The sequence below is a fragment of the Aquarana catesbeiana genome, linkage group LG05 (assembly GCF_042186555.1).
Source record: "Aquarana catesbeiana isolate 2022-GZ linkage group LG05, ASM4218655v1, whole genome shotgun sequence".
Taxonomy (NCBI): domain Eukaryota; kingdom Metazoa; phylum Chordata; class Amphibia; order Anura; family Ranidae; genus Aquarana; species Aquarana catesbeiana.
Window position 1 is genome coordinate 54,808,870 of NC_133328.1, and position 25,415 is coordinate 54,834,284.

General features: G+C 41.2%; 1 protein-coding gene across 6 annotated transcripts in view; it reads left to right on the forward strand.

The window, feature by feature from the left end:
* The window catches only part of MLLT10 (MLLT10 histone lysine methyltransferase DOT1L cofactor), a 294,670-nt gene that overhangs the window by 99,927 nt on the left and 169,328 nt on the right, over nucleotides 1–25,415 (forward strand). For 4 of the 6 annotated variants that reach the window (XM_073629758.1, XM_073629760.1, XM_073629754.1 and 1 more), the window contains exon 7: nucleotides 2,917–3,012. The exons of the other annotated variants lie outside the window; for them this stretch is intronic. In XM_073629758.1, the coding sequence (XP_073485859.1) occupies nucleotides 2,917–3,012 (96 nt within the window). The remainder of the gene's footprint in view (nucleotides 1–2,916; nucleotides 3,013–25,415) is intronic. 6 annotated transcript variants of the gene reach the window in all.

Below are 25,415 nucleotides of genomic sequence, written 5' to 3' on the forward strand. Positions count from 1 at the left end.
TAAAGAGGGATCTGGAATTGGCAAATTGACTCCAGGATACTCCACAGCTATGTACACCATTCAGTTGTGTGCTGTAACCATTACTGTAAATGACCTTTCCCCATGCCCCCAAAATGACATTTTGACTTAGTCTTGTCTGTGAAGCCTCTCTGCAGAGCAGTGCTTGGCAGTCACGTTGGCAGATAATTGCCACTGTTGTCTAGTAATGGGAGAGTGATTTGGAGAATGCTTTGCTTTTAGCTTGTGGCTTTCATTAGCACATCATGTTTTTATGGTTCTTCAACAGAACAGAAAATACACTATCTGAAATAAATGAGAACTTTTTTTCTGTTAGGCCCCTTTTACACTGGATACAGAGGTGGAGAAAGCCGGCAACATTGTGATCCTTTCACACTGGAGCGCTTTTGCCACGCTTTTCCAGGGTGACAAAAGCGCATTAAAGCTATCCTCCGTTAAATCCTATGTAACTGTTCACACTGCAGAAGTGCGGCGCTTTGAAAAGTCCTGCATACTGAATCCTTGGTGCAGTTTTTCACAAGTGCACCAAAAGGCACCGCTTTTATTGTAAGTCAAAGTCAACACATCAAAAGTGCATTAGTGTAAAAGGGCCCTTATTAGTCAGTAAACATATCTCATTGATGATGGATATAGCTCAGGGTCAGCAGAATATACATTCCAAACTACTGTACAGGGTGATGGAAGGTATCGAGGGGTACTGGTGTACAGCACTGCTTCCTTAAAATTCTTCCACTAAACACCCTGAGAGGCCTCAAAACTGAGAAGCACACGCTCTGCAGATATGAACTTTTCATGTCGAAGTTTACCCATCTCTTCATTAGAGTTTAGAGTTGCTTTATAATTTAGAGTTGCATTATAAGTTTTGTGTGGATGTGTCTGAGACCATGGGAAGCCAAGCTGACAGTTACATACTAAGCACTCACCAGGCGTGAGGGTTCTGGGACAAGCCTAGGAAGAATAGATGAGCAGGCCTGGGAGTTTATTCAAAACTGGAGGTGACAGTGGGTGATATGAGTTTTGCTGGCATTAACCCATATAAACTAGAGATTACGGTTTCCCCTGTTGTAAAGATTGCGTTCTGGTGTGTATGGCCCTTTTAAACGGTACGGAAACCATTTTGTTCCAGTCTACTGATCCTGTTACAGCTTTGTAGCCACTAAAAGTTTTTTAGACACTGGCTTCAAATTTATTTTACACTTAATATTTTTATCTTTTGAATTTTTAATATCCATAAAACAGACACATGTATTAGAACATATTTGTATATGCAAATAAATGCATATTTGTATGGGCATCAACCAGGGTCAGCATCTACTTGTCTTGCATGTCTAATGTAAATCTGCTAACTCCTCTCGCCTTGTGACTTGCTACAAACTTACACTGTAGCAGTCTGATTACTGGGGGAGAGGAGACCAGCAAGCAGACTGACATCTTAGTCCAGGCCAGGGGTGTCCAACATGTGGCCCAACACAGAATTGTAAATTTACTTAAAGCGGAGTTCCACCTGCAAAAAAAAATAATTAAGTCAGCAGCTACAAGTACTGCAGCTGCTCACTTTTAAAATAAGAACACTTGCCTGTCCAGGGCGCCCGCGATGTCCTCACCCGAAGCCAACCCATCCCTCGGCTCCGGGTGGAGGCACCAGCATCTTATCTAAGGGAATCAGGAAGTGAATCCTTGGGGCTTCACAGCCTGTTTCCCTACTGCACATGTACGAGTCACGCTACGCATTCTGACTGATCCCTGCTGTCTTCTGGGACCTGTGCATCTCCCAGAAGACAGCGGGGGGAATGGAGGAGGGGCTAGACATGGTGTAGATCGCTGCGGTGATCTTTTGCCGGAAGTGGGAGCAAATACATGGATTAGACCGGTATCTGCTCCCCCCCCCCCCGAAAGGTGCAAAATGTGACACCGGAGGGGGGGGGGGGGGGGGACCGGATCAGAGGAAAGTTCCATTTCTGGGTGGAACTCCGCTTTAAAAATGTTGATTTTTTTTTTTTTTGGGAGTAGGAGAATTTTTCATTAAAAAAAAAAATGCGCTTACACTTACCAAAAATGTGGATAAAGAAAAACTTTGACTTTGGGGTTGATTTACCAAAGACAAATTCACTTTGCACTACTGGTGCATTTCAAGCGCACTTGAAAGTGCAGTCGCTGTAGATCCGAGGGGGACATGCAAAGAAAATAAACAGCATCTTTGCTTGCACCTGATTGAATGATAAAATAGGCAGAGCTTCCCCTCATTTCAGATCTTCCCCTCAGATCTACAGCGACTGCACCTCCAAGTGCACTTGAAGTGCAAAGTGGATTTGCCTTTAGTAAATCAACCGCAGTGTCAAAATCAACCGTGATGGTTAACTTGTGATCTGCCTGACTTTTTTCTGCTCATCAGCTCTCCTTATTGTTTTTTTGTGACCCAAGACCACCTCTCTTCATCCAGTGTGGCCCAGGAAGGTCAAATGGTTGGACACCCCTGGTCTAGGTAAAGTCGCATGACTCGAGCTTAGGGATGACTTTTTAATGATAAAAGGTGTAGCTTTTGTAAATATTTTGCTGTTGCTGTATATTGTGACAGGTCAGGAATTGCTCCTACAGACTTGAGAAGTTACTAAAAGGTCCATGGAGGATGAATTTATGAATTGGTTTGTGCTTGTAATAAAACCCTCCTACACAACATGACATCGCTTCTCTTCTATGCTGCCTCTAAGTGCACCTTGCTTGTCAACTGCCCTCTTCATAGTCCCACTCTCAATATAATTGCTGTGACATTTTCCTTGCACCTTGTTATACATTACATGTTTTAGAGCCTGGGGGCCTAGGTTCAGTTTATATGAAGGTTCCAAATTCTTTCTGTAGGTACTTACATCTTTTACTTCTTTGCTCTCTGTGTTTTTATAGAGAAAAGGCAGACTGGATTTTAGTAGATCATTTGATCAAAGTTTAAGTGATTCTTCCTCTCACTCTCAGGATAAACATCATGAGAAGGAGAAAAAAGTAAGTTCATCTGCTACCTTCAGATGCATGGAACAACTGCTCCATCAGAATTGTCACCGCTCATTAGTGCAGCTTTTGCCATGATGGTGTCTCTCTGTGCCATTTCTAGTGATGTGAGCATGACCTAGTTCCTCATTCATTCTCTGCATGTGCTTCTAGATTCACATTACCTTGTGGCTGATTGACCCCCGCACTTTCTTCAGGTGATTGGATGAAAATGAACTCTGTTTCGAAAATTAGAGGTAGAACTTTGAACTATTATATTTCTAATACATAAAGGATGAAGATACTCCAAGTGTTTTCTTGTAGTAGTTTATTAATATATTAGTTACGCTGTTAAGTCTTTGTGCTCCTTCCACTCTTTTGGGTCTCATGGGACATTGAGAATTTGACCGCTAAAAGAGCTTGAACTGTTTTCAAAGATAGTCATTGATTAATGTTGGGGTGGTTGCCCAAAGAAATGGGTTAATGTATAGCTGGCATTTTTCCAGAGCAGTTGAAAATATGGAATTCTAACTCCTGTTTAGATATTAGCCAACAGCAGTATTTTTTCAGGCTTTCCAAACTACCCTACGGTTTTCCATAAGTGTAGCCAACCTGCTAACTGACTATGCATTATCTGTCCAAGCTTCCCCCAAATGAATGTAATTCAAGGCACTGCCTTCAGAGTTGGGTGTAGTCCATTAAATTGTATTCAGTTTGGTATGTTTGGCGTGTTTAAACTTTTTCATGCTGATAGCACCTCATCCGTAGTTTTAGCAGTGGTCATCAAAACATCTGTACTTCTCCCTCTCCTCAAGCATTATCCCAAACAGTCATCCGTTTCACCTATCCATAAAATTATGCTTCTTCTGCATTAAAATCACAAGCAAACACTCTGATTCCAAAGATTGTATTTTTTTTTAAATAAACACATAAATACTTACCTGTACTGTGCAATGGTAGCCTCTTGGCACCTGAGCTGCCCTCCTGTGAATGGAGATTGTTCATTTAAACACACAGCACAGCTCACCTGCCCCTCTTGGTCTCTCCTCATTGGCTGACTGGATGTGATTGTGTGAGCCATTGAGGAGAGAGAGAGACCAGAGAGAGCTGCTGCTCTCTTGCACATTGCTTGATTGAGATGGGGCTCAGGTAAGTATAAGGGGGGAGCTGCACCCAGAAAAACCTTGTGCCTTTAGAACTACTGAAAATACAATTTTTGAAACCCTTAGTAGCAGTCACATGACACCTATTCTATTTTAAAGCTGGCTGCTGACCAAGTTCTGTTGGAAGAGATCAGAATCGTTGCTTTTGCTGATGTCATTCCTGCTCTTGTGCTTCAACTCTTAGTAGCCCTTGCTGCTCAGAAGGCATGTATAATGGGGATCTTATGGAAATCAATGGGGGGGGGGGGTGGAACTGGATGTGATGGAGATGTGTAGGAGTGTCACTCCTCTTCCTGCAGAATGACAACAATATAATGCCATGTGACACAACCTTGATCTACCAGCTCTCTGGGCTGGCAACACTCACTGGCAAATTGCAATAAAATGATCATATACCTTTTTTTTGCCTTGAACAGAAAGGAATTCCTGCTCTAGAAGCTGGCAGGATCAACCGTTATCTTTGACATGAAAGTTAGGATAAATTGTAAAGCATTTTACTCTTTAGGGTGGACCTGAACTCAAAGAATTAGGATTTGCTTTTGTGTTGCTTTTTGTCTTCAAAGGTTTTTTTTTTTTTGTGGTATAAGCAAAGAAGCAATTAGACCTCTGTAGTTTATTACTGAGCATTTTACTAAACAAAATGCTGTACATAAAAAAACTATTGCAATCATAGTAATACAGCACAAGACTGACAGGTATTAAACGTTTCCACAATGTACATATGCACAAGCTATGCTTTGTGGTTAGCATGGATAATGTGCGCAAGAGGGATACACTAAAAGTTAGTTAACTTGGGTTGCAGATTTAGTGTCATCCCCAGGTAACGTTCCTATTTTTAGTCTTTCTTTATGATGGAACCGTATTCCAGGAGACCTGAATCTTCCAGGACTTCTCCTTCTCTGAAGTCCTCCAGAACTTCTCTTCCTTTGTCTCTCAGCACATGGCTTGTTCAAGTCCTATTTTCGACCCCCCCAAACTTGCTGTAGCATCATTTCCTGTCCTGGGTTTCATGAACCAGTCCAACCGGTTCATTTGTATATCAATAGGGGAATCTTTTCTTCTAAACAATACATGGTCTTAAAATGTTAGTCCATGTTTATGCCAATAAAATAACGAAAATAGCCATAGCAACAAAGCTGTGTTATAGGGAATATCTAGAATAATATAAGTTTGTCTTGAATGCCTGTTGAAAAATAACAATGCATTTCCTTGCATGCTAGAGTGTGTAGGCCCTTCTGTACCTAAAGCCTCTTAGCTGTATATCTGCAGTGTAGGATAAAAGGCAGTGCTGACTTTGACTGTTAGTCTCACTAGATTTAAAGTGAGATTTGATGATGTCACTGTGGTGCTCACTGTTCCCCTAGCTTATACATAAGAAAGCAAAGCCCTGCCTCTACCAAGTTGGTCGCCTTCACACAAACACTGTGCAGAAAAAGGCATGGTAAGTCTGTAACTTGTAAAAGATCAGCTACATGGTTAGCACAGGCAACGTTGGTGACTAGTCTTTGGCCTGACTTTTTTGGGCACAGCTACCAGAGTTTAATTTCTCTTTAAAGGTAAAATGCTAACTACTTCACTTGGTGAGTATTTCAGTTTTGCTTGTACCATATACAGGCTTTAACTAGCATAAGGATTTTAGAAAACACATAGCAGTCCTAAGTTTTTTCAGCCTAGAATGCTTCATTAAGGGAAAGTGTTTAACCAAGGGCTTACTAGGCACTTAAACCCCCTTCCTGCCAATTTTCAGCTTTCAGCTCTGTCACTCTTTGACAATTGCATGGTCATGCAACACTGTACCCATATAACGTTTTTATCATTTTTTTCACGCAAATAGAGCTTTCTGTTGGTAGTTTTTAATCACTGCTGGGTTTTTTATTTTTTGCAAAATGAAAAAAAAACGAACATTTTGGAAAAAAAAAACCAAAATCGTTTCATAGTTTGTTATAAAATGTTGCAAACAGGTAATTTTTATCCTTCATTGATGAGGCTGCACCGATGGGTACTCATAGGCGGCACTGGTGGGCATTGATAGGTGGCCCTGGTGGACACTGCTTGGCAGCAGTGAGTGTCCATGTGTGGGTCCGATGTCACTCTGACAGAAGCCATTAATCGTTTTTTTTTTCCTCCTTACGCTGTCCTCACGCTGTCAGTGTGAGATAATAAAAAGTCAGTTATGATCTTCTGTTTACATCACGTGATCAGCTGTCATTGGCTGACAGCTGATCATGTGGTAAGGGGTCGGGATCGGTGAGTGAGTAATGGTCCACTATCACTTGACTCTGGATCACAGGAGGACAAAGATAATTGTACTCCTGTGACCCACAAAAGATGTATGGCCAAAAAAGCTTTGGACATTTCTCTTTTAAATTAAACTTGTTACGTGGGCAAAGCACGGGTTTGGTTTAAGAGTAGAGGTGAGGTAATGGGTGTGGGATGGGCATAGATGGGTCTGTTGTACATTCAGTATAAATAATTGAAGGACACTCAAGCAAAGCTGTTGCTAATGGATGAGAACATTCCAGGTTTTTAGAGGAATGCTTTGCTTGCTATCAGAAGATGAGACTGTTTCCCTCAATCGTAGGCTTTAATTGTTTTTTATGAAAAATCTGCAGCTTCAGACAGCCTGTATGATTATAGGGATAAAAGACTTTAAGCAATGCATGTAACATGCATGGCAGTTCACAACAGATTGGAAAGGTGGGCTCTTAAGATACACCTGTAACATTCATTATCCAAAACTGTCTAGCGTTGGGCATGAATCTGCGGAAAGAACCAAGTGCAACATCTACCACTTCTACTTTTGTTCCTCCACAATATTTGCTTCTTTTAAATACAGGAACAGCTGAATATCACCGTGATAAATTGCTGTGTTCATATATCAGAAATTGATCTTGTACCCAGGTGTGAATGTGTCACTTCTGTGTTTTTGTTTGGAATATATTGCTACCTGCATACTCTTATTTAGATATTTAGTCATTATGGTAAGAAAGCTGTCTTGCACTTATTAAATTATAGGTTTTTCCTATTTTCTTTCACGTTATTCATGATTTTTTTTTTAAACTTTGATCGATAGAATTAACTAGACTGCCTGGTGCCTGAACCTAGCACTTTTACAACCCTTGCCTATTATTTAAAGACCAACTCTAGGCAAAAAGCAATGCATTGTGTAATTACCTTACTCTTCAGTCTTGAAACCAAACACCTCTTTCTAAGCCAACTCAGGGTGCAACGAATCAAAGTTAGTTTCCTCTATGAGCTGAGCCCTTTTCCTACCCTGGGGATCGGGCATTTTCTCCCCAGTAGTTATCTTCTTGGGCACTTGTCCCCATCTCTAAGTGTTCTCCTGCCTCTGGACTCTTTGGGAGAGACCTGGATACCTCCATCAATAGCTGATGTCTACATCACACAGGCAGTAGGAAGAATGACCCCAGGAAGGAAATCAAAGAAGATAAGATTGTCACCGGACTCCGGCATCAGGTAAGTAAAATGGGCATTTAAAGATTATTTATTTATTTTTATTTTTTCATAGCAGTGGTTAGTTAGAGGGGATGGGAAGGAAAGGTTGCTAATATCTTGAAGTTGGGCTTTAAAATGAGCAGCCCCATTTATTAGTTTGGCTTATTTTAGACCTAATAATTTCCTACTTCAATATTTGTTATACAAGATGCTCTTTTCTTTCTCTCTTGCGCGCTCTCTCTCTAAAAAAAATAATAATAAAAAATAAATAAAACGCTTTAATTGCCTAGAGCAGAGAAAAAAAAACACTGTCGCATTTCAGTGTGGGAGAAAATATGTAGACACTGTACAAAGTGTGAGTTTTTGATTTCCCAAATTACCCACCTTCTTTTCTTCACTTTGTAATTATATTCTATGTTTAATTTTGTTAAACCAATTCATTCAGAATTCTTGTACCCCTGCTGTGCTAATAGAATGTAGACGTGAGTCTCTCTCTGTTCTCCATAGTGGATATTGTGGTTATACCGGGAATTGCTAACCGGATGCTCCTTGCCGTGTGGCAATGCTGGTCAGTGACGGTAACTGCTAATAGGCAGAGGTATAGACCTACACTGTGTGTTGGTTTTGGGGTGTCAGTCATTTTGAAGAATGTGAACGTTATGAGGTGATAGAAATGAAGTGTGAACGGTTTGCAATAATAGAAGCAAGTGCTGATTAGTGTGAAAATTGACTATATGCCAGCACCACAGTGATTAAATATCGCATGGGCTGCAGCCACATAATGAGGGATCGTTGGTAAGGTGAGGAAACAACTGTATAGTTGAATGATGAACGCCGCCTCATGCCATTCTACATAGTTGTATATGGATGAATGAACCATTTATAGGCGGATAATGTGTCTAGCCTTATGTGCACATATCTACGTGTATCTTACACCTTCAGAAAATGGTGCCCTACAACTTTCATGCATTGAAGTATAGGTGGTATAATCAGACAATGCTAGTGTGCTCTACAATCGTAAAGTTGATGACCTAAAGCGGGTTTTAAGCACTTTCAACCTGGGGCCATGACTGCTGCCCCGGGTTCCTGTTTCAGGGTGGATCCTTGCTCTTGCAGCATTCTGTGGAGCCACCATTGCATGCAGTGATTAGATTGTGTCTAAGGCCGGTATTTCATAAGATTCGGTGACCTGTCAGATTTTGTAACGGAAGTGACGTTTCATTGCTGCCATCTTGCTACACCCCACACTTGTCCACAGTAAGCATACAGTGAGAAGATGGCAAGCGGACATCTTGTTACACCCACTGGAGTCTTGCATTTCACAGTTAACAGTAATTGGAGCTTTATATAGTGAAATTCAGTATTTTTAAATCCGTCTGACAATTTGGATGTTGAATTTTAAAAGCAGCGGCAAGCCTGCTGATCTCACAGGTTTGCTAATCTGACAGAACATTGCTGCTTTGAAAATTCAACATCAAAACACTCAAGCGGATTTCAAAATACTGAATTTGGCTATACAAGCTCCATTTACTGTTAAAAATAACTGTGAAATGCAAGACTCCAGTGGGTGTAACAAGATGTCCGCTTGCCGCCTTCTCACTGTATCCTTACTGTGGACGAGTGCGGAGTGTAGCAAGATCTGACGGGTTGCCTAATCTGACAAAACACCGGCCACACACTGTGTCGATGGGGAAATCAAAATAAAGTTCTCTGTGTATGGGTCTAATGCTGCATACACACGAGCGGAATTCCGGACAGAAAGAGTGCGATGGGAGCTTTTCATCGTATATTCCGACAGTGTGTATGCCCCATCGGACTTTTTCCATCAAAAATTCAGACGGACTTAGAGAGCATATTCTATATTTTTCCGACGGAACAAATTCCTGTCGGGAAAACCGCTCGTCTATATGCTGTTCCGATGCACCAAAAACGACGCATGCTCTGAAGCAAGTACGAGACGGAAGCTATTGGCTACTGGCTATTAAACTTCCGTTTTCTAGTCCCGTCGTATGTGTTGTACGTCACTGCGTTCTGGACGGTCGGAATTTGGTGTGACTGTGTGTATGCACGACAGCTTGAGTAGAATTCCGTCGGAAAAACCTTCAGAGTTTATTCCGACGGCAAAACTGGTCGTGTGTACAGGGCATTAGACACAATCTAATCACTGCATGCAATGGTGGTTCTACAGAATGCTGCAAGAGCAATGATCCACCCTGAGGAGTCATGCACACTAGACGTTTTTAAAAAAGCCAGTAGCGTCAGCTGTAGAAATCTGTAGCTGTAGAATGAGTTTTTCAGCATTTTTGCAGTAGCATTTTTCAGCGTTTTTTAGCTTTTTTTTAAAACAAACTATACTTCCACAGAAGCTTATGGCTCAAAAACTCTGATAAACACTGAATAGACATTTTTACAGCTGAAAAACTTCTCTCAAAACCCACTAGTTCTGGGGATTCTGGGGATTTTATTTTTTTTTTATTCCTAGTCAGGAAATGCCCTTGCCAAAAACTGCTGATAACAGTCTATGTGTGCATGGACACCTAGGATAACATGCTGGAGAGTTTATTGGCTGCAGAAAAAAACATCTGAAACAAAAAACAGCAGCTGTAAAAACATCCAGTGTGAGTGACAGAGGCCTGAAGCAGGAAATCTGGGGCAGCAGTCATGGCACCAGCTTAAACAGAAACATAATGAAGGATAAAGAAACTGCATACTCAAAGTGAATAAATCGGCTGTTGAAAGTGCTTAAAACCCGCTTTAAAGTTATCAATTTTAGGGTTGTAAATCCCTCCTGCCGGACCAAGCCGGGTCTTGTCCCTCTCCCAGACTGTGACTGGACAGTGAAAGGAGAAGCAGCATACTTGTGAACTCCTCTCTGTCATTCCACTCTATCCTCCTATCAGTATGTATCTTGTTGGCATATGAGTACTGCAGAACAATGTTGCATGAGGCTGATACAGGGCCAAATTCATGCACTTTCAAGGCTTGCACTGCTGAAAACACCACTGCATTCATTTTATATCTTCTTAGAGTTCAGCTTTAGCCTGGGTTCACACTGTAGCGAACACAAACATTGCATGTGATTCGCACCCGCACTGCGGTACCGATCGCATGCGATGTCTGTGCAATGCGTGTTCAGCCATACAGTTGTATGTCTGAACTTGCATTGGATTCGTACAAAAAAGGTGCAGGGACTTTTTTTTCCCCACACTGGAATGGAAATGCATGGGTGTTCTCACATACACTTAAATGCATAATTCGGGTTAGTTAATTCAGTCTAGAAGCCAACAAAAATCAGGAGAAAAGTGTTTGTGTTGAGTATGAAAGATGCAAAAAGTAAGATGCCATATGTAAACCTCCCAGAAAAGGTTATATTCAAAGTGTTTCTTGGGAATCTCACAGGATAGCCAATTGAGAGGGATAAGTAAGAAGGCAAAAGGCTGGAGGGACAGCTGCTTGCAGGACTTCATAACCTAATGCTATGTCCTTATTGAAAAGAATGTCAATTTCAGCTTTCTGGCAGTTGGGATTTGGCCAGCCATGTACAAAGAACGTGTACATATTAAGGCTTTATACTGGAGAGATGCACGTGCTTCTGGTGGTAAAGTTCCCATCCATGGTGTCTTTGTGGAAAAAAACCTAATTTCAGAGATGTACAGTTTAATAAGCAAGCAGTTTATAGACCTTTCCTTAGAAGTAGACTCATCTCGGTGTTGCTGTATGTTTGGTCGTCATTTGTTGAAAATGTTTTTTTACTACTCCCTACTTGGACAATGCATATGTACTTGCCTGTGTTGACCATACCTCCTTTTGAAACCTATTTTCCATTGGTCTTTTACCCCCAGAGGAGATTTTTTGTGGTATTATAGTTGCACACTTCAGGATTATAAACCACTGAGTAGTAGTAGATGCACAGAATCCAGGAACGCATCAATCCAGTCTAGTAACCACAAATCCCATTTAAATAGTCAGGAGCATTAGCTTCCATTAACCGTTTATTTTCTACTATCAACAGGAGCACGTTCTCTTATTCTCTATACCTCCTCCCCCCTTCTCTCATACACAACTTGGAACATTTTTTAATTTTTTTTAAAACAATAAATACTTTTTTTTTATTAGACTTCTCGATTCCCACTTCTCAAATGCACGCCTAGGCAAGGATGACATATGTCTAGCCACCTGCCGCCTCCTAGGATGTCTACAACACATCCCGGGAGGCAGTGATTAGCGCACATGCGCAAGATTTTGTTTCAAGTTGGCAGCATGGGACAAGAGCAGCAAAAGAGAACTGTCTGCAAGGAAGACAATCCTGGACTCCATGACTAGTAAGAATTTTTTTTTTCATACAGGGACAGTTATTTGGTTTGAAATTACATTTTGACTAGCAAGGCTGATGTTCCAGTTTAAATATAAAAATAAACCCTGTAATGTACCAGAATTTTTTTTGGTAGGCAAGTATTGAACAGCAACTAACATTCTTTTTTTTTTTTTTTTTTTTTCCCCCCGGTAATAGTTTTTGTCCTTAGTATAGTCAACCTCTGATACTTTTAGGTATCTTGTTAACTCTACCAACCTTGGCAATATAAATACTATAGATGGAGCTGTACACCTATATTAACAATACTTTTGCTATTGTCTCATTAAAATTTGATGTAAATGTCACATATGGTAAGTATCTGTATGTAAAGATATTCCAGCTTTGAAATGTACCGTCATGTCAAAATGTAAGCTTTATGGAGGAAGTCCAGTCTTTGGTCTTGTGAATGTAGGCATCGAGCACAGAGGCAGTTCAAATAAAGCCATGAAAAAGGCTTTTGAGGAAGATGCAACACTTTTAAAATTTAACATGTGATCTCATTATGTCTGCATTGACTTTTTTGGAAGTTGAAATAAAATATAATAAAAACATAGTGCAAATACAAGAGAATGGGCCATCTCAATTTGCCACAAGTGTATGTTGGCCACAAGAGCTTGCCTTTAGATATATGAAAATGATCTGTTTCTAAATCTAATTCTAATTCCTTTAAAGTGGTATTAAACTCAAAATAAAAAAAATGTAATATATTGCAGCTTACCAGTCATTAGATGTGGTGGCTGCATTAACTTTCTTTTCTTTGGCCTTTTCACCTCTGCTTTCACTGTGAAGAAAACTGACCATTTGTGGACCCACCTAGGGACATTCATATGTCTGTAGGCCCTTCTTCCATATCATATCAGGTGTTCCAACTCTTTCCATAATGAGCCCGGGAACATGGATTGTGCATGTATGGTTGTCCCTATTTGAAGACTGTGGGTAGATTTTGTGCTTTACAAACTTTATTTATTAAGGCCCCTTTCACAGGACCGTTCATTTCATCTGTTCAGTCACATCAAAGCGGATGAAGTATTCATCAGTTTTTCATCAGTTTCTCATCCGTTTTTTCTACTACCAATGCAAAAACGGATGAAAACCGGACCGTTTGTCAGTTTACATCTTTTTTTTTGTCCAATCTGTTTTTTTAACGAAAGGAAAATGGGGATTTGATCCATTTAAAAAATAAAACAGATGTTGATGGATGCAGATGTAAATGGATGATCATCCATTTACATAATTTTTCCATTGAGATGCAATAATCAACAGATGGATGAAAAACGATCCGCATGTGTGAAAGGGGCCTTAGGCTGGCCATACACTATACAATTTTTTTAATTCAATTTCCTTTAGATTTACCTTCAACTATATAGTGCAAAGGCGTGCCTGATTGCATACACATTGAATGTGTTTAGGTTTGACCTCATATTATGTGGTTTTGGTAAATCTAATGGAAAATTTTATAAGAAAATTGTATAATGTGTGGCCAGCCTTAAGCCGCGTACACATGAGCAGAATGTCTGACAGAAAAAGTCCGATAGAAGCTTTTCCGATTGTTTGTAGGCCTCATCGGACTTTTTTTTTCCCCGAAAATTCTGACGGACCTAGAAATGGAATATGTTCTAAATATTTCCGACGAAACCAATTCCTATCGGGAAAACCGATCGTCTGTATGCTGTTCCGACGGACCAAAAATGACACATGCTCTGAAGCAAGTACGAGACGGAAGCTATTGGCTACTGGCTATTGAACTTTCTTTCTCTAGTCCCGTCATATGTGTTGTATGTCACCTCGTTCGGGAAGGTCGGACTTTGGTCGGATTTTGGTCGGACTTTGGTTTGATCATGTGTAGGCAAGACCGCTTGAATGGAATTCTGTCAGAGAAACCTTCAGGGTTTATTCCGACGCCAAAACCGGTCGTGTGTACAGGGCATTAGGCTTCAATCTGTCCATATTTAGGGCCATTCAGCTGATCCTGCACAGCTGGCAAATGTTGACCTGTGTCTGTTGCCGCTGTTTCTGCATCCACCTATATGGGCTGCCTGTGCACAGCTCAGGTTGGATGCAGACATCAAAACAAAGGCAGACTGAATGCAGGACAGGTGTCAGCCCCCATCTGATGAAGCCTTATGTAGCTTATAATGATATTTACTTATTTTATATTCGGTCTCTGCTTCCCAGTTGTAATTTGCTGATTCTGACTTTATCCCTCTGTAAGTCTGGCAGATGAGGTCTGTCTGAAAAAAACGCTCTCTCAAATCTTGAATGGTATTCAATATCCACAGTATTCTGGATGTGAAATAAAAATGTTATGTGGAAAAAGCTGACAAGTGCCTTATTAATGAAAATTTTGAATTTTCACATAATGATCTGAGGTAACACAATGTGTGCAGTAAGGCAACCCATTATGTGTAGTATTGTACAGTGCAATTCATTATGTTGCCTGACTACTGTAATAGTTGAGTTATCATTCAATATCAGTGTCACTGCATGCGTTTGCTAGGGCACGGCAGGCAATTCATTTGAGTGGGCTGCCATGCCTGCGTTTCCCGCAGAAAAAGGTGCATGCATTCCAAAACGCAGCCAACAGGGTATAAAGACCATGCGATTTCCCCACGGGTCCTGCACTGCATTGGGTGCCATTCCATGTGTTTTCTCACATCAGCTTGTTTTTATTGCGGGTGATTGTGGGAATGTTCTGCAGCCACCCACATGTGAACTGAGCCTGAATGTGCATTGTGTTAACCCATACCTTAACATATAGGGTAGCATATCTATATCAAGGAGACTTGAGTGTTTTCTATATGAATTTGGAGTGCATCCAGACCAATTTCCCTGTCTGGCTTCTGCCATGAATGAAGCAGGAGAATGATCAGTATATAAATATATGGCGCTTTGTTGGTCAATCTGAAAGCCTGACCTTTTCTGATAGATTTTTGTATGTAATGTATTGCCAATTCATGTGGTTTTCATACATTTTATATAAATTATTCATTATTTTAATATTCGTTTTTGATTCTGATATTGAGGCTTTTTTTTTTTTCTTTTTCTTTTTTTTCTTAAGTATGTGTTATGTTGTGTATCCCATTACCTGTGTTGTCTTCTTCACAGCTGCAAGATACCACCACCCGGTAAGGCTTTTTTTTTTCCGGTGCCGTAACGATTAACACCATTGGATACAAATCAGGAAAGTTGCGCCACTCGCCCGCCCCCTTTTTTCTCTTTTGCCGTTCATAGAACTACTCTTAATACAGTCCCATAATGCACTGGGATATATATATATATATATATATATATATATATATATATATATATATATATATATATATATATATATATAATAGGATTTCTATAGTGCCTACAGTTTGCGCAGCGCTTTCCAGCATGAGGGCAGATAGTACAGTTACAATACAATTCAATACATGAGGAATCAGAGAGAATGAGCTTACAATCTAGGAGGGAGGGTCAAGTGATTACAAAAGGTAATAGCTGTGGGGAAGGAGCTGATGGAGAAAATAAAAGTACAGTTTTTAGGTGGGGCAGAATAGGCTTCTCTGACAAGGGTTTTTGGGGATCATCTAAAAGCAAATGGAGTAGGAGATAATCTCACTGATTGGGATAGGGAATTCCATAGGCTGGGAGAGGCTCGGGAAAAGTCCTGGTGGCAATAAATATTACATATAGACTATTATTACTCTTAAAGTGTGTATATATATATATATTTTTTTATTATTTATTTTTTTATTCATATTTTATTTATTTTTTACTAAACTGGAGCTTTAACAAATGTGTGGTAAATGGTTTTATTCCGCTTCATAGTTTTTCTGCCTTCTAAAATGAAAACTTTGAATGAAAATATTTGTATTGCTAGTGCTGGTCCATGGTCCAGCGCTAAGTCCAGGAGCTGCCTCTCAATCTTAATACAGATCACTCCGTAGCACATCATAAATCCGTCAATAAAATAAAAAAAAAAAAAAAAAAAAAAAAAAAAAAAATCTAATTCCAACAAATACCTCGGATGTTTTGGAATTCTCATTCTGAAGAGTTGTCAGGTGGACAAGCAAGCCTGGCTGTGTGTTTTGAAATTTCTTGATGTGCATTGTAGCTAACCCAACATCTTTGACTTGTTCACTGTTTACAAAAGTTGTTGTACAATTCAGCCACTTATTTATGCTTTGCTGCCTTTTTGCAATGTACAGCATTATGTAAAGCTTATAGAATGTGAGGATGATATGGTGTGTAACATGGCGAAACAGTCCTTTGCGCAGCCTGGATGACAATACATGGTATGAGTTTCTGCCAAACCTTTTTTTTGACCAATCTCTCAGCTCCTTCAAGCAGAGCCTTGCTGCATGGATAACAAGCTAATCACACATGGATAAGATAAGTACAAACATGTGCTCAGAGGTAGTTCATTGATTACGTGGAACATCTGGTCTGGCTTTGAGGTGTTTAAAGGTCCCTATTCATTATGCCGAAGAGCTCGTCTGGAGGGTTGATGAGGATGTCGCTCCCACTCATTGCCTGCAATTAAACCGTTCCCTAAATTAGAAGCCCCTCCATATCTTCATCTCCATTCTATCGAGCTGGGCTAAACCCGTGTCTGCCTGCTTGATAGGTCAGTTGGTAAACACACTAAAGGGATTCACAGGGAGAAATTTTGATAATCTGTAAGCCCAATTTATTTAAAACCCATTACCTCTGTCTTTTTTTCCCCCCCCCCCCCTCGTGCCGCAGTCCTCGGCTGTTCTCATTAATTATATTGTTTAGCAATAAATCTAACTTACCATAGCGAGGTGTAGTGAATGGCAGACCCATTGCTCGAGCTTAGATCGATTCCTTGTTGGCATGTGTTTGCAATAGTGCTGGCAGCCAGCCCCTCGATGGTGGCAGCATGCCATGCGTTTCACACGGAGTTTTAATCTTTTAATAAAAATATAAAGAGCATGACTAAATACTAATTTGCCTCCCTGCTGACTTGCAAGTCGTCTACCACTTTGATTTAGTTAGCTCAGCGGAGGCGCTTTATCCGAACCTAGACGCGCTCGCTCTCAGCTGTGAGGCTCAGTGCGAAAATGTACAGTAAAATACATTTCATTTATAGCACAAAATAGGGGGCAACTTAAAATGTCACCATTTAGCTTCTTAATACGTGTTTTCCAGGAGGCAAGGCGCAGACCACAGAGCACTTGAAAAAGCGGCGGGCAGACGATAGGTTATAGTCTGGAGAAGAGGCAATAATGGTGCCTAAAAGCATGTATTTTTACACCTAGTATATTCAATAAAGTATTTTTCCTTGCAAGATTTTTAAAAAAACATTTTTTTATTTATTTTTTTACACTATCAATTTGAAAAGTAAAATGAAAGCAGGATTGCCGCTTGCTTCTGAATGTTATTGATTTGTCATTTTACAAGCGTTTTTAACAATATGCCATTTAATCTATATTTTTCTGGTAAAAAAAGGATAATTCCATGCGTTTTTACTTTTAATACTTGAAGACCAAAAAATAATCCCCAATAGAGTAGTTGTAAAGTGCATTGGTTACATGTGATGTAGCATCAGTGTGGTGGAGCAGAAATAATTGATTTTTACTTTTTTTTAAAGTCCTGCTGCCATTGCCAAGTAATTACCAGTGGAATGTCAGTGTGTGTTTTTTTTTTTTTTTTTTTTTAACCTACCTGACTATTTGTGAAAAGGGGCATTGGATGCAATTGACTTTTTGGCATTGTGAACTCTTAAAGTAACCATTGCTATTACTTAACCACTTCAGCCCCAGAAGATTTGCCTTCTTAATGACCAGGCCATTTTTTGCGATTCGGCACTGTGTCGTTTTAACTGACAATTGCGTGGGCGTGCGACTTTGTACAAAACCAAAATTGATGTCCTTTTTTCCTAACAAATAGAGCTTTCTTTTGGTAATTGATCATCTCTGTGATTTGTATTTTTTGCGCTATAAACAAAAAATGAGCGACAATTTTTGAAAAAAAAAAAACAATATTTTTTACTTTTTGCGCAAAAGTTATAGCGTCTACAAAATAGGGTCTATATTTATGGCATTTTTATTTATTTTATTTTTTTTTACTAGTAATGGCGGTGATCTGCGATTTTTATCGGGACTGCGACATTGTGGGGGACAGATTGGACACTTTTTTGGGACCACTGACTATTTATACAGTGATCAGTGCTATAAAAATGCACTGATTACTGTCTAAATGACACCGACAGGGAAGGGGTGATCAAGGGGTTAACTGTGTGTCCTAGGGAGTGATTCTAACTGGGGGGGGGGGAGGGGGGGTTGGACTGCCTGGGTGAGAAGACTGATCGTTGTTCATACTTCGTATGAACAACAGATCAGTCTCCTCTCCCCTGACAGATCTGTTTGTTTAAATTGACAGATCTCCATTCTTTCTCTGTGTGAAGTGATCGCGGGTGCCCGGCAGTCATTGGGACCGCCGGGCACGCGCATCGGCTCCGGCGGCACGCGCCCCTTAATGGTCTGAAAGCTAGCTAACGTATAGCTTCGATGGTTTGCCCAGGGGAGCCAACCTGCTACAGTATAACTGCGGCAGCTGGTTGGGAAGTGGTTAAGCTGGCCATACATTTATACAATTTTTTAAAATTAAATTTGCTTTCGATTTTCCTTCAACTATATAGAGCAGGGAAGTCAAATTTTCATAAGCATTATGGTTGCCCTCAAAGGGCCAGTTGTATCAGGACATCCGGTGCACGCGCATCGGCTCCGGCGGCGCGCGCACGCCTCCTAGTGTTCTGAAAGCGTGCTGACGTAGAGCTACGATGGTTCGCCCAGGGCCAGATGTATCTGTAAGACTAGTTGTCCAGAGCACCCCACCCTCCCTTACATCAGATGTCAAGAGCTCCCCCGCCATCAGAAGTCAGGAGTCCCCCACCCTCCCTTACATCCGTGCACCCCCCTTATCTTGTGCTGCTGGGAAGAAGCTGGGGGCGGAGCTTGAAAAAAGAAAGTAACAGGTCTGGCGGAGGACCAGAGGAGGGCTGGAGTCAGCAGCCAGGGTCTGCTGAATGCTAAGACCCGAGGAGGAGTGGACAAGATGGTGCCGCAACTACACAGACAGACTCAGGATCTGTATGGGGAATTCTGTCCTCTTCTGTTTAGCCAGCTGCTAAGATGGGGGGGGCGGGGGGGGTGTTGGGCAGAGACAAGCCTATCCGTGGCTGCAGAGAGAAGCACAAGATCTGGCAGAGAAGTTCTGGCCTCCTCTCTGCTGCCGACTGCTGAGACAAGTTGGGGGCGGAGATGAGGTAAGTGCCGCAGCTGCAGGAGAGGTGCGAGGGCTGCATGAAATGGCCCATGGGCCTTGTGTTTGACACACTTGATGTAGAGCAAGGGCCCGCCTGATTGCATACAAAATTTAAAGTGTTTAGGTTTGACCTCATATTATATGGTTTGGTAAATCTAAAGGTAAATTGTACAAGAAATTTGTATAATGTATGGCCAGCTTTAGGTTATCTAACCGTACCTGTGGATACAGTAGAAACTTTTAGGCTTTTTTATTGCTCCCTCATTAGTGTCACAGCTGCCTGTTTATCCCTAGATAGCAGCTGTGGAAGCTCGGTGTAAAAATTAACATTACCTTCACAAATCTGATGGCCATGAAGGCTCTGGAGACAATAACATCATTCCTCCTTTTCTGATTTTCTGCAATTATTTCTTAGTGTTAATTGTGCTAGTCGGACCTGCCCATGGGCATCTTGTTTAATGCCTTCGGATATTGCTGCAGTCAGTTATTTCCCAGGCTTTTGTAATGTAAATAGGTAACTTGCAAAAATCCTCACTTGCCATAATGTTAGTTGGGGGGTGACCTCTCTTCACAGTAATGGACCAGTAGGTAGGTGCATGGGATGAGATGTGGCAGCCTGAGCCAATGGCGATAGGGGCTGTTCAGTATTTACAAATAAGGCTGGGTTCACACCAGTGCGAATTGGAATGTGGTTTTCCCCGCATTCCAATTCACATAGCAGGAGATTGTGACCGTCTCTATGGAGCCGGTTCACACATCTTCGCAGTGGCTCTGGTGCGAGTTGCACAGGAGACCTGTTCGTCTTTTGATCCATTTCAGGTCCGAATTCGGGCTGAAATCGGACCTGAAACGGTGAATGAGACGCATTGGACTCCTGCTGTGAGCCGCTGCAAACTTTAGTGTAATCCCAGCCTTAGAGTTCCAAAGGTTTTGAGGGTTATTTGGTGCTTTACAGTGAAAAGGGGTGATGTGCAACCATTAACTTTAGGAAGCAAAGTCCTATATTTGCATATCATTGCGCTTTGGGTTTCAGGGGTCCCAGGTTTTTGTATAGGCAGCAGGTGCATGGAGGTATCGTCAGAAGATGCAAATATACTTTCTTTATATAGAAAGGTGAAAAGATTCACATTTAACTAGTGCAGTAATAACGAATACATCCTTAGTGAAAATATACTGAACTTCCCTTTTAAGACCATGGAGTCACAAGATCATGTTTGACTCTTTGTTTTAAATGCTATTGAGCTTTTGAGATGTGGCAGCTTAACTGATATACTGTGCAGATGGCAACCCATTATTCCTGGCCTTTCTTCCTGCAACTTCATTCACGTGGAACCTCAGAAAAATACAAACTGCTTCTATTGTGACTGGCATTCCCAAAGGTGCAAGGGGAAGATCATGTAGCCTGCTTATCTGAAAAGACTTGGTGATGTAAGGAGGGGGAAAAGCCCCAGGGCCGCTGTTTTCAAATGGTCTTGCTCTGATTACCAGTGAGGAAGAAGTACCTTTTCCTGACAATCTCCTCGGATGGAATTTGAGTAGGCCACAGCAGATTGTCCTCTAAGATGCATGCTATGCTCTGTTATAACTGTGAGGGTACCCAAATATGTAAAGTTTGTGTAAACAAATGCCGCGTACACACGACCGGACTTTCCGGCAGAAAAGGTCAGACGGAATCATTCAGTCGGACATTCCGATCATATGTGGGCTTCATCTGACTTTTTCTTTCTAAAATTCTGATGGACCTAGAAATAGAACATGTTTCAAATCTTTCCGACTGACTCAATCCCTATCGGGAAAACCGTTCGTCTGTATGCTAGTCCGACGGACTAAAAACGACACTAGGGCAGCTATTGGCTACTGGCTATTGAACTTCCCTTTTCTAGTCCCGTCGTACGTCATCACGTTCTAGACGATCGAACTTTGGTGTGATCATGTGTAGGCAAGTCCATTTCAGCAGAACTCCATCGGATCTCCGTCGGAAAGACCGTCAGAGTCCACTCTGACGGAAAGTCTGGTCGTGTGTACGCGGCATTACAATAAACTTCTCTTATTTGGTCTGTTAAATTTACCATCGTGCAAAGAAGTAACTGTTGATCCTGCTAGAAATTCAGTGAGCTGATAACTTCCTGTGCTCTTCTGCTGACCGTTATCAGTTATCATTGTTCCCAGCTCTCTCTGTGGTCTACAGCAGTGGTTCTCAACCTCAGTCCTCAAGTACCTAAAACAGTCCATGTTTTCAGGTTTTCCTTTTACTTTGCACAGCTGCTTTAAATCAATATCATGGTATTGATAAGAGCTATTTTATCTAAGGGAAGTTCCCAAAACATGGCCCGTTGGGGGTACTTGAGGAGTGAGGTTGAGAACCACTGGTCTACAGAACACTTCCACTCTAGTCCATCTCCTTGGTGCCTCCCGGCCTTGAGGGGTTTTTAGATGCTGGGAGGTGGGGTTTATGATCATGTGACCGCCGTGATTGGCTGTCACAGCAGTCACATGATCAGAAAGTGCCAGATCACAAGTAGCGATTGGGAGCTTTCCGTTAGTGTTTTCAATGTGGTACGCAGTATGAGGTCACTCAGTGCCAAGGCCCACCTGCTGAGAGGCCGCATTTTTGCATGCCGTCAGAAGCCAAGAGGTTAAGAAGAAGAAAGTAAGGGGGGTGGCTTGCTTGGTTGTGAAGTCCTAAAACACTTCCTGTCTTAAGCAGCCCATAGATTATACAATTCTCTTTCCTTCTCCACAGGTGGAAGAAAAGAAAATTGCTCGATTGCTGACTCTATTGATGGGGGAATCCCTTCTGCAGTGCTTTTGTATTCTGCTGGCGGGGAGTCTTCCCTGCCGGCAGAACACAATGATCACTAATGGCTACTATAACCGCTGGCAATGATCGCATGCAAAAAATCGGACCAGCTTGTCGATCGATGAATTGACTTCAGTAGAACCAACCTCCTCATAGATGGCCAGTTGAAGCTGAACTGGCCGGGATTAGATCGATCTTGTTCTCACCAGAGGCTTTCAGGTGCATTTTTTAAAAATGCATTCTGAGAGCATGCACAGGAAAATCAATGTTTTCTAACCATCCTAGTTCACACCACTTTGTTTAGTTCCAGTGCTTTTAAAGCAAGTACAGCAGCATAGATTTGCAATGCACATAAAGCTGAGGGGGATCCTTGGCACTCTGATTTTTCAAGTAGAAAAAAAAAAAAAAAAAAGCACTGGAACACGTTACAAATGCATTAAAATGTGTGCGCATGCAATTGTGGTAGTGCACACTGAACCCAGGGATTGTAGTCTGATCTAACCTTTAGAGTGACTGCTGCTCCTCCATATTTACTATACGGTGAGTGAGTGTCATCACTCGGGCAGGAAGTTTGTCAATGGCAGGACCACAGGATGAAATTGAAAAATGAAAATGAATGCAGCGACCACATCTACGGACTAGATGGCTGCAATATGATATATATGTGTACTTGGGTTTGGATACACTAAAGGTACACTACAGTCAATCACAGTTGTTTTATAACCCAACTCCAGGAAAAATTATATTAAAGGGCAACTCCACTTTCATGGGAAAAAATAGCAAATAAATCCTATTGCAATTGCTTATGTGGTTGGCTTACTGATTTTCCCACAAGTCTGCACTAAGATAGGAGTTAAATTTTAGTACACTACAGTCAATCACAGATGTTGTTTTTGAGCATCCCCTGCAACAAAAATATGATTTTTGGTGAGATACTCCCAAAAGGAAATCACGTCCAAATGGATGCAGACCCAGCAGCTTTCCTCACTAGAGCCCTGCAAGTGTAGCAGGTGATTGATAATTGTGAAATCCCCCCATTTAGATGCACATGGACACAGAAAATAACTAATTCTTCAGAATAAGTAAAGGTAGAAATCTGCATCAGTTTGTTAAAATCCTTGCAATGTACATAGATCACCCAGGGGGAATGTTTTTTTCCCTAAACAAAAACTGGAGTTACTCTTTTTAAAAGCTGGTTCACACCACAATCTCTGCCTTCCGGATACATTTTAGTGTGTTTTTTACTCCTATTTTGAAACTTAAAAAATCTTTCTTATAGTGTTTGTAAACCCGTACATCAGGGGTCTTCAAACTATGGCCCTCCAGTTATTCAGAAACTACAATTTTCATCATGTCTGTGAATGTCAGAGTTTTAAGGCCAGTACACACAATACGAAAATTGGATGGAAAAATTTGTACGATGAGCTGTCTGCCGATTTTCGGATCGTTAGTACGGTGCTTTCGACAGCTGATTTCACTTTTTCATCAGACAAAAGCTGGATAAATTTTTTGTTGGATGTGAACTCAATGTCTGTCTGATTTTCGTTTCATCAGTGCGGTTTTCGTATGAAAAAAATCGTAAGAGCAAGACTACGCATGCTCAGAAACTAAAGAATACATACAAAAATATTCAACACGTTTCGTCACTTCTGATGTTGTATTCTGTCGTACGAAAATTTTCGTATTGTGAGTAACCTCTTCGCTTTTGACATGAGACTTGGATGCCACAAAAAACGGACGTTCGGTCGTCCGAAAATCTAAGCGTGTGTACGAGTCTTTACAATGCCCCATGGGATGTGTAGTTTCGCAACAGCTGGAGGGCCGTAGTTTGAAGATCCCTGCCTTACATATACCCAGTGAAGTGACTGGTGTCAGGTGATACATAGAGATGAAACCAATCCTCCTACATAAGTTGTACCTATTTATCTGCAGTTTTCTCTTTTCTACATCCGTTCAAAGTGCTGAATTTAAAAGCTTGTCTGAAAATTCAGAAAAAGGGGGTAGAGAGCTAAAGTCACACTCTGCAGAGCTCAGTGAGGAGAGCTGGGAGCTGATTGGAGGTAAGGAACACACACCCCCCTCCACACAGAAACATAGCGGCTATCCCTCCCCATCACCATTTTCTTTTGGTGTCAGGAAAACTTGTCAGAAGTGATTTATGCTGATAGCAGAGGAACGAAGCAGCAGACAGAAATAACACTAAAGCCTCGTACACACATTACGATTGTTGGCAGGGGATTGTCTGTTGACGGACTGTTGTCCTAAAATCTGACTGTTAGTACGCTCCTTTTTACAATTGTTCAACTTTCTGCCAACAAATGTTGGATGACATGCTAGTAAATTTTCGCGGACAACAGTTGGTTGTCAGATTTGCTGATGGCCAGTACACAAATCCGTCACACAAAAATTGAAAGTACAAATACGCATGCTTGGAATAGGTGCTCGCCCAACACGAAATTAGCAGAAGGGACCCAAAGGGTGGCGCTCGAGAGCTGAAATTCCTCGTACGTCACTACTATTGTGTGTGTTGCACGAAAATTGTGTACCGTTTGTATGCAAGACAAGATCCAGGCACACAACCTTAAGACAAAAATCTGACACTCAGTTGGCCAACAATTGGATCTTGTGTACGAGGCTTTAGTGCTCTGGATTGAGGCAAGGAGGGATCTGCTTTGTTCATTTCTGAGATTTACAACCACTTTAATTCAGGACAATGAGCATTCTGGTGCATCATTTAAATGTGTTTTGCTGCTTTTCAGAAAAAAATGCCGCAGGTTCTACTTCTGTTGACTGGGTCCATTGGAATACATAGAAATCACAGTGCATGCATTTCTAATTTGTTTTAAAAACACACTGGAAAGCATCCAAACAACTTACCTGCTGAAGTGTTGTAAGTGACATACAACTATTTATTCTCTACCTGGCTTTCTTCATCTTTATAGTAGATGGGGGAGTTTACCTTGAGCAGCTCACCCTTTAAAAGTTCCCCAAAAGCTTTGGCTGCAGTGGAATTCAATTGTATTCAATGTATTTTTATAGCACCAGCATTTTCTGCAGCGCTTTATAGGGTACATGATGGATTCGGTCACTGCACCATCCTATGGCTTGCAATCCAATGTCCCCCACAGCGGCAGACGTGTCTCTTGCTCACTGTGGATATTTTTTGCATTTGCTCTTTTATCCTGGAGACCATAAAGAAATGTTTCTAAATAATATATATTTTCATAGCCCTAATGTGCAAATGGAAAAAACATGTCTCTAGCACTTACTACTACAAGGTCTGAACAGTGAGGTAACCAGGCAGTTCCATTTTTTCAAAACACATCAGTGAGGAAAGAATGACACAAGTGAAAGTTTTTTGACCCAGAAT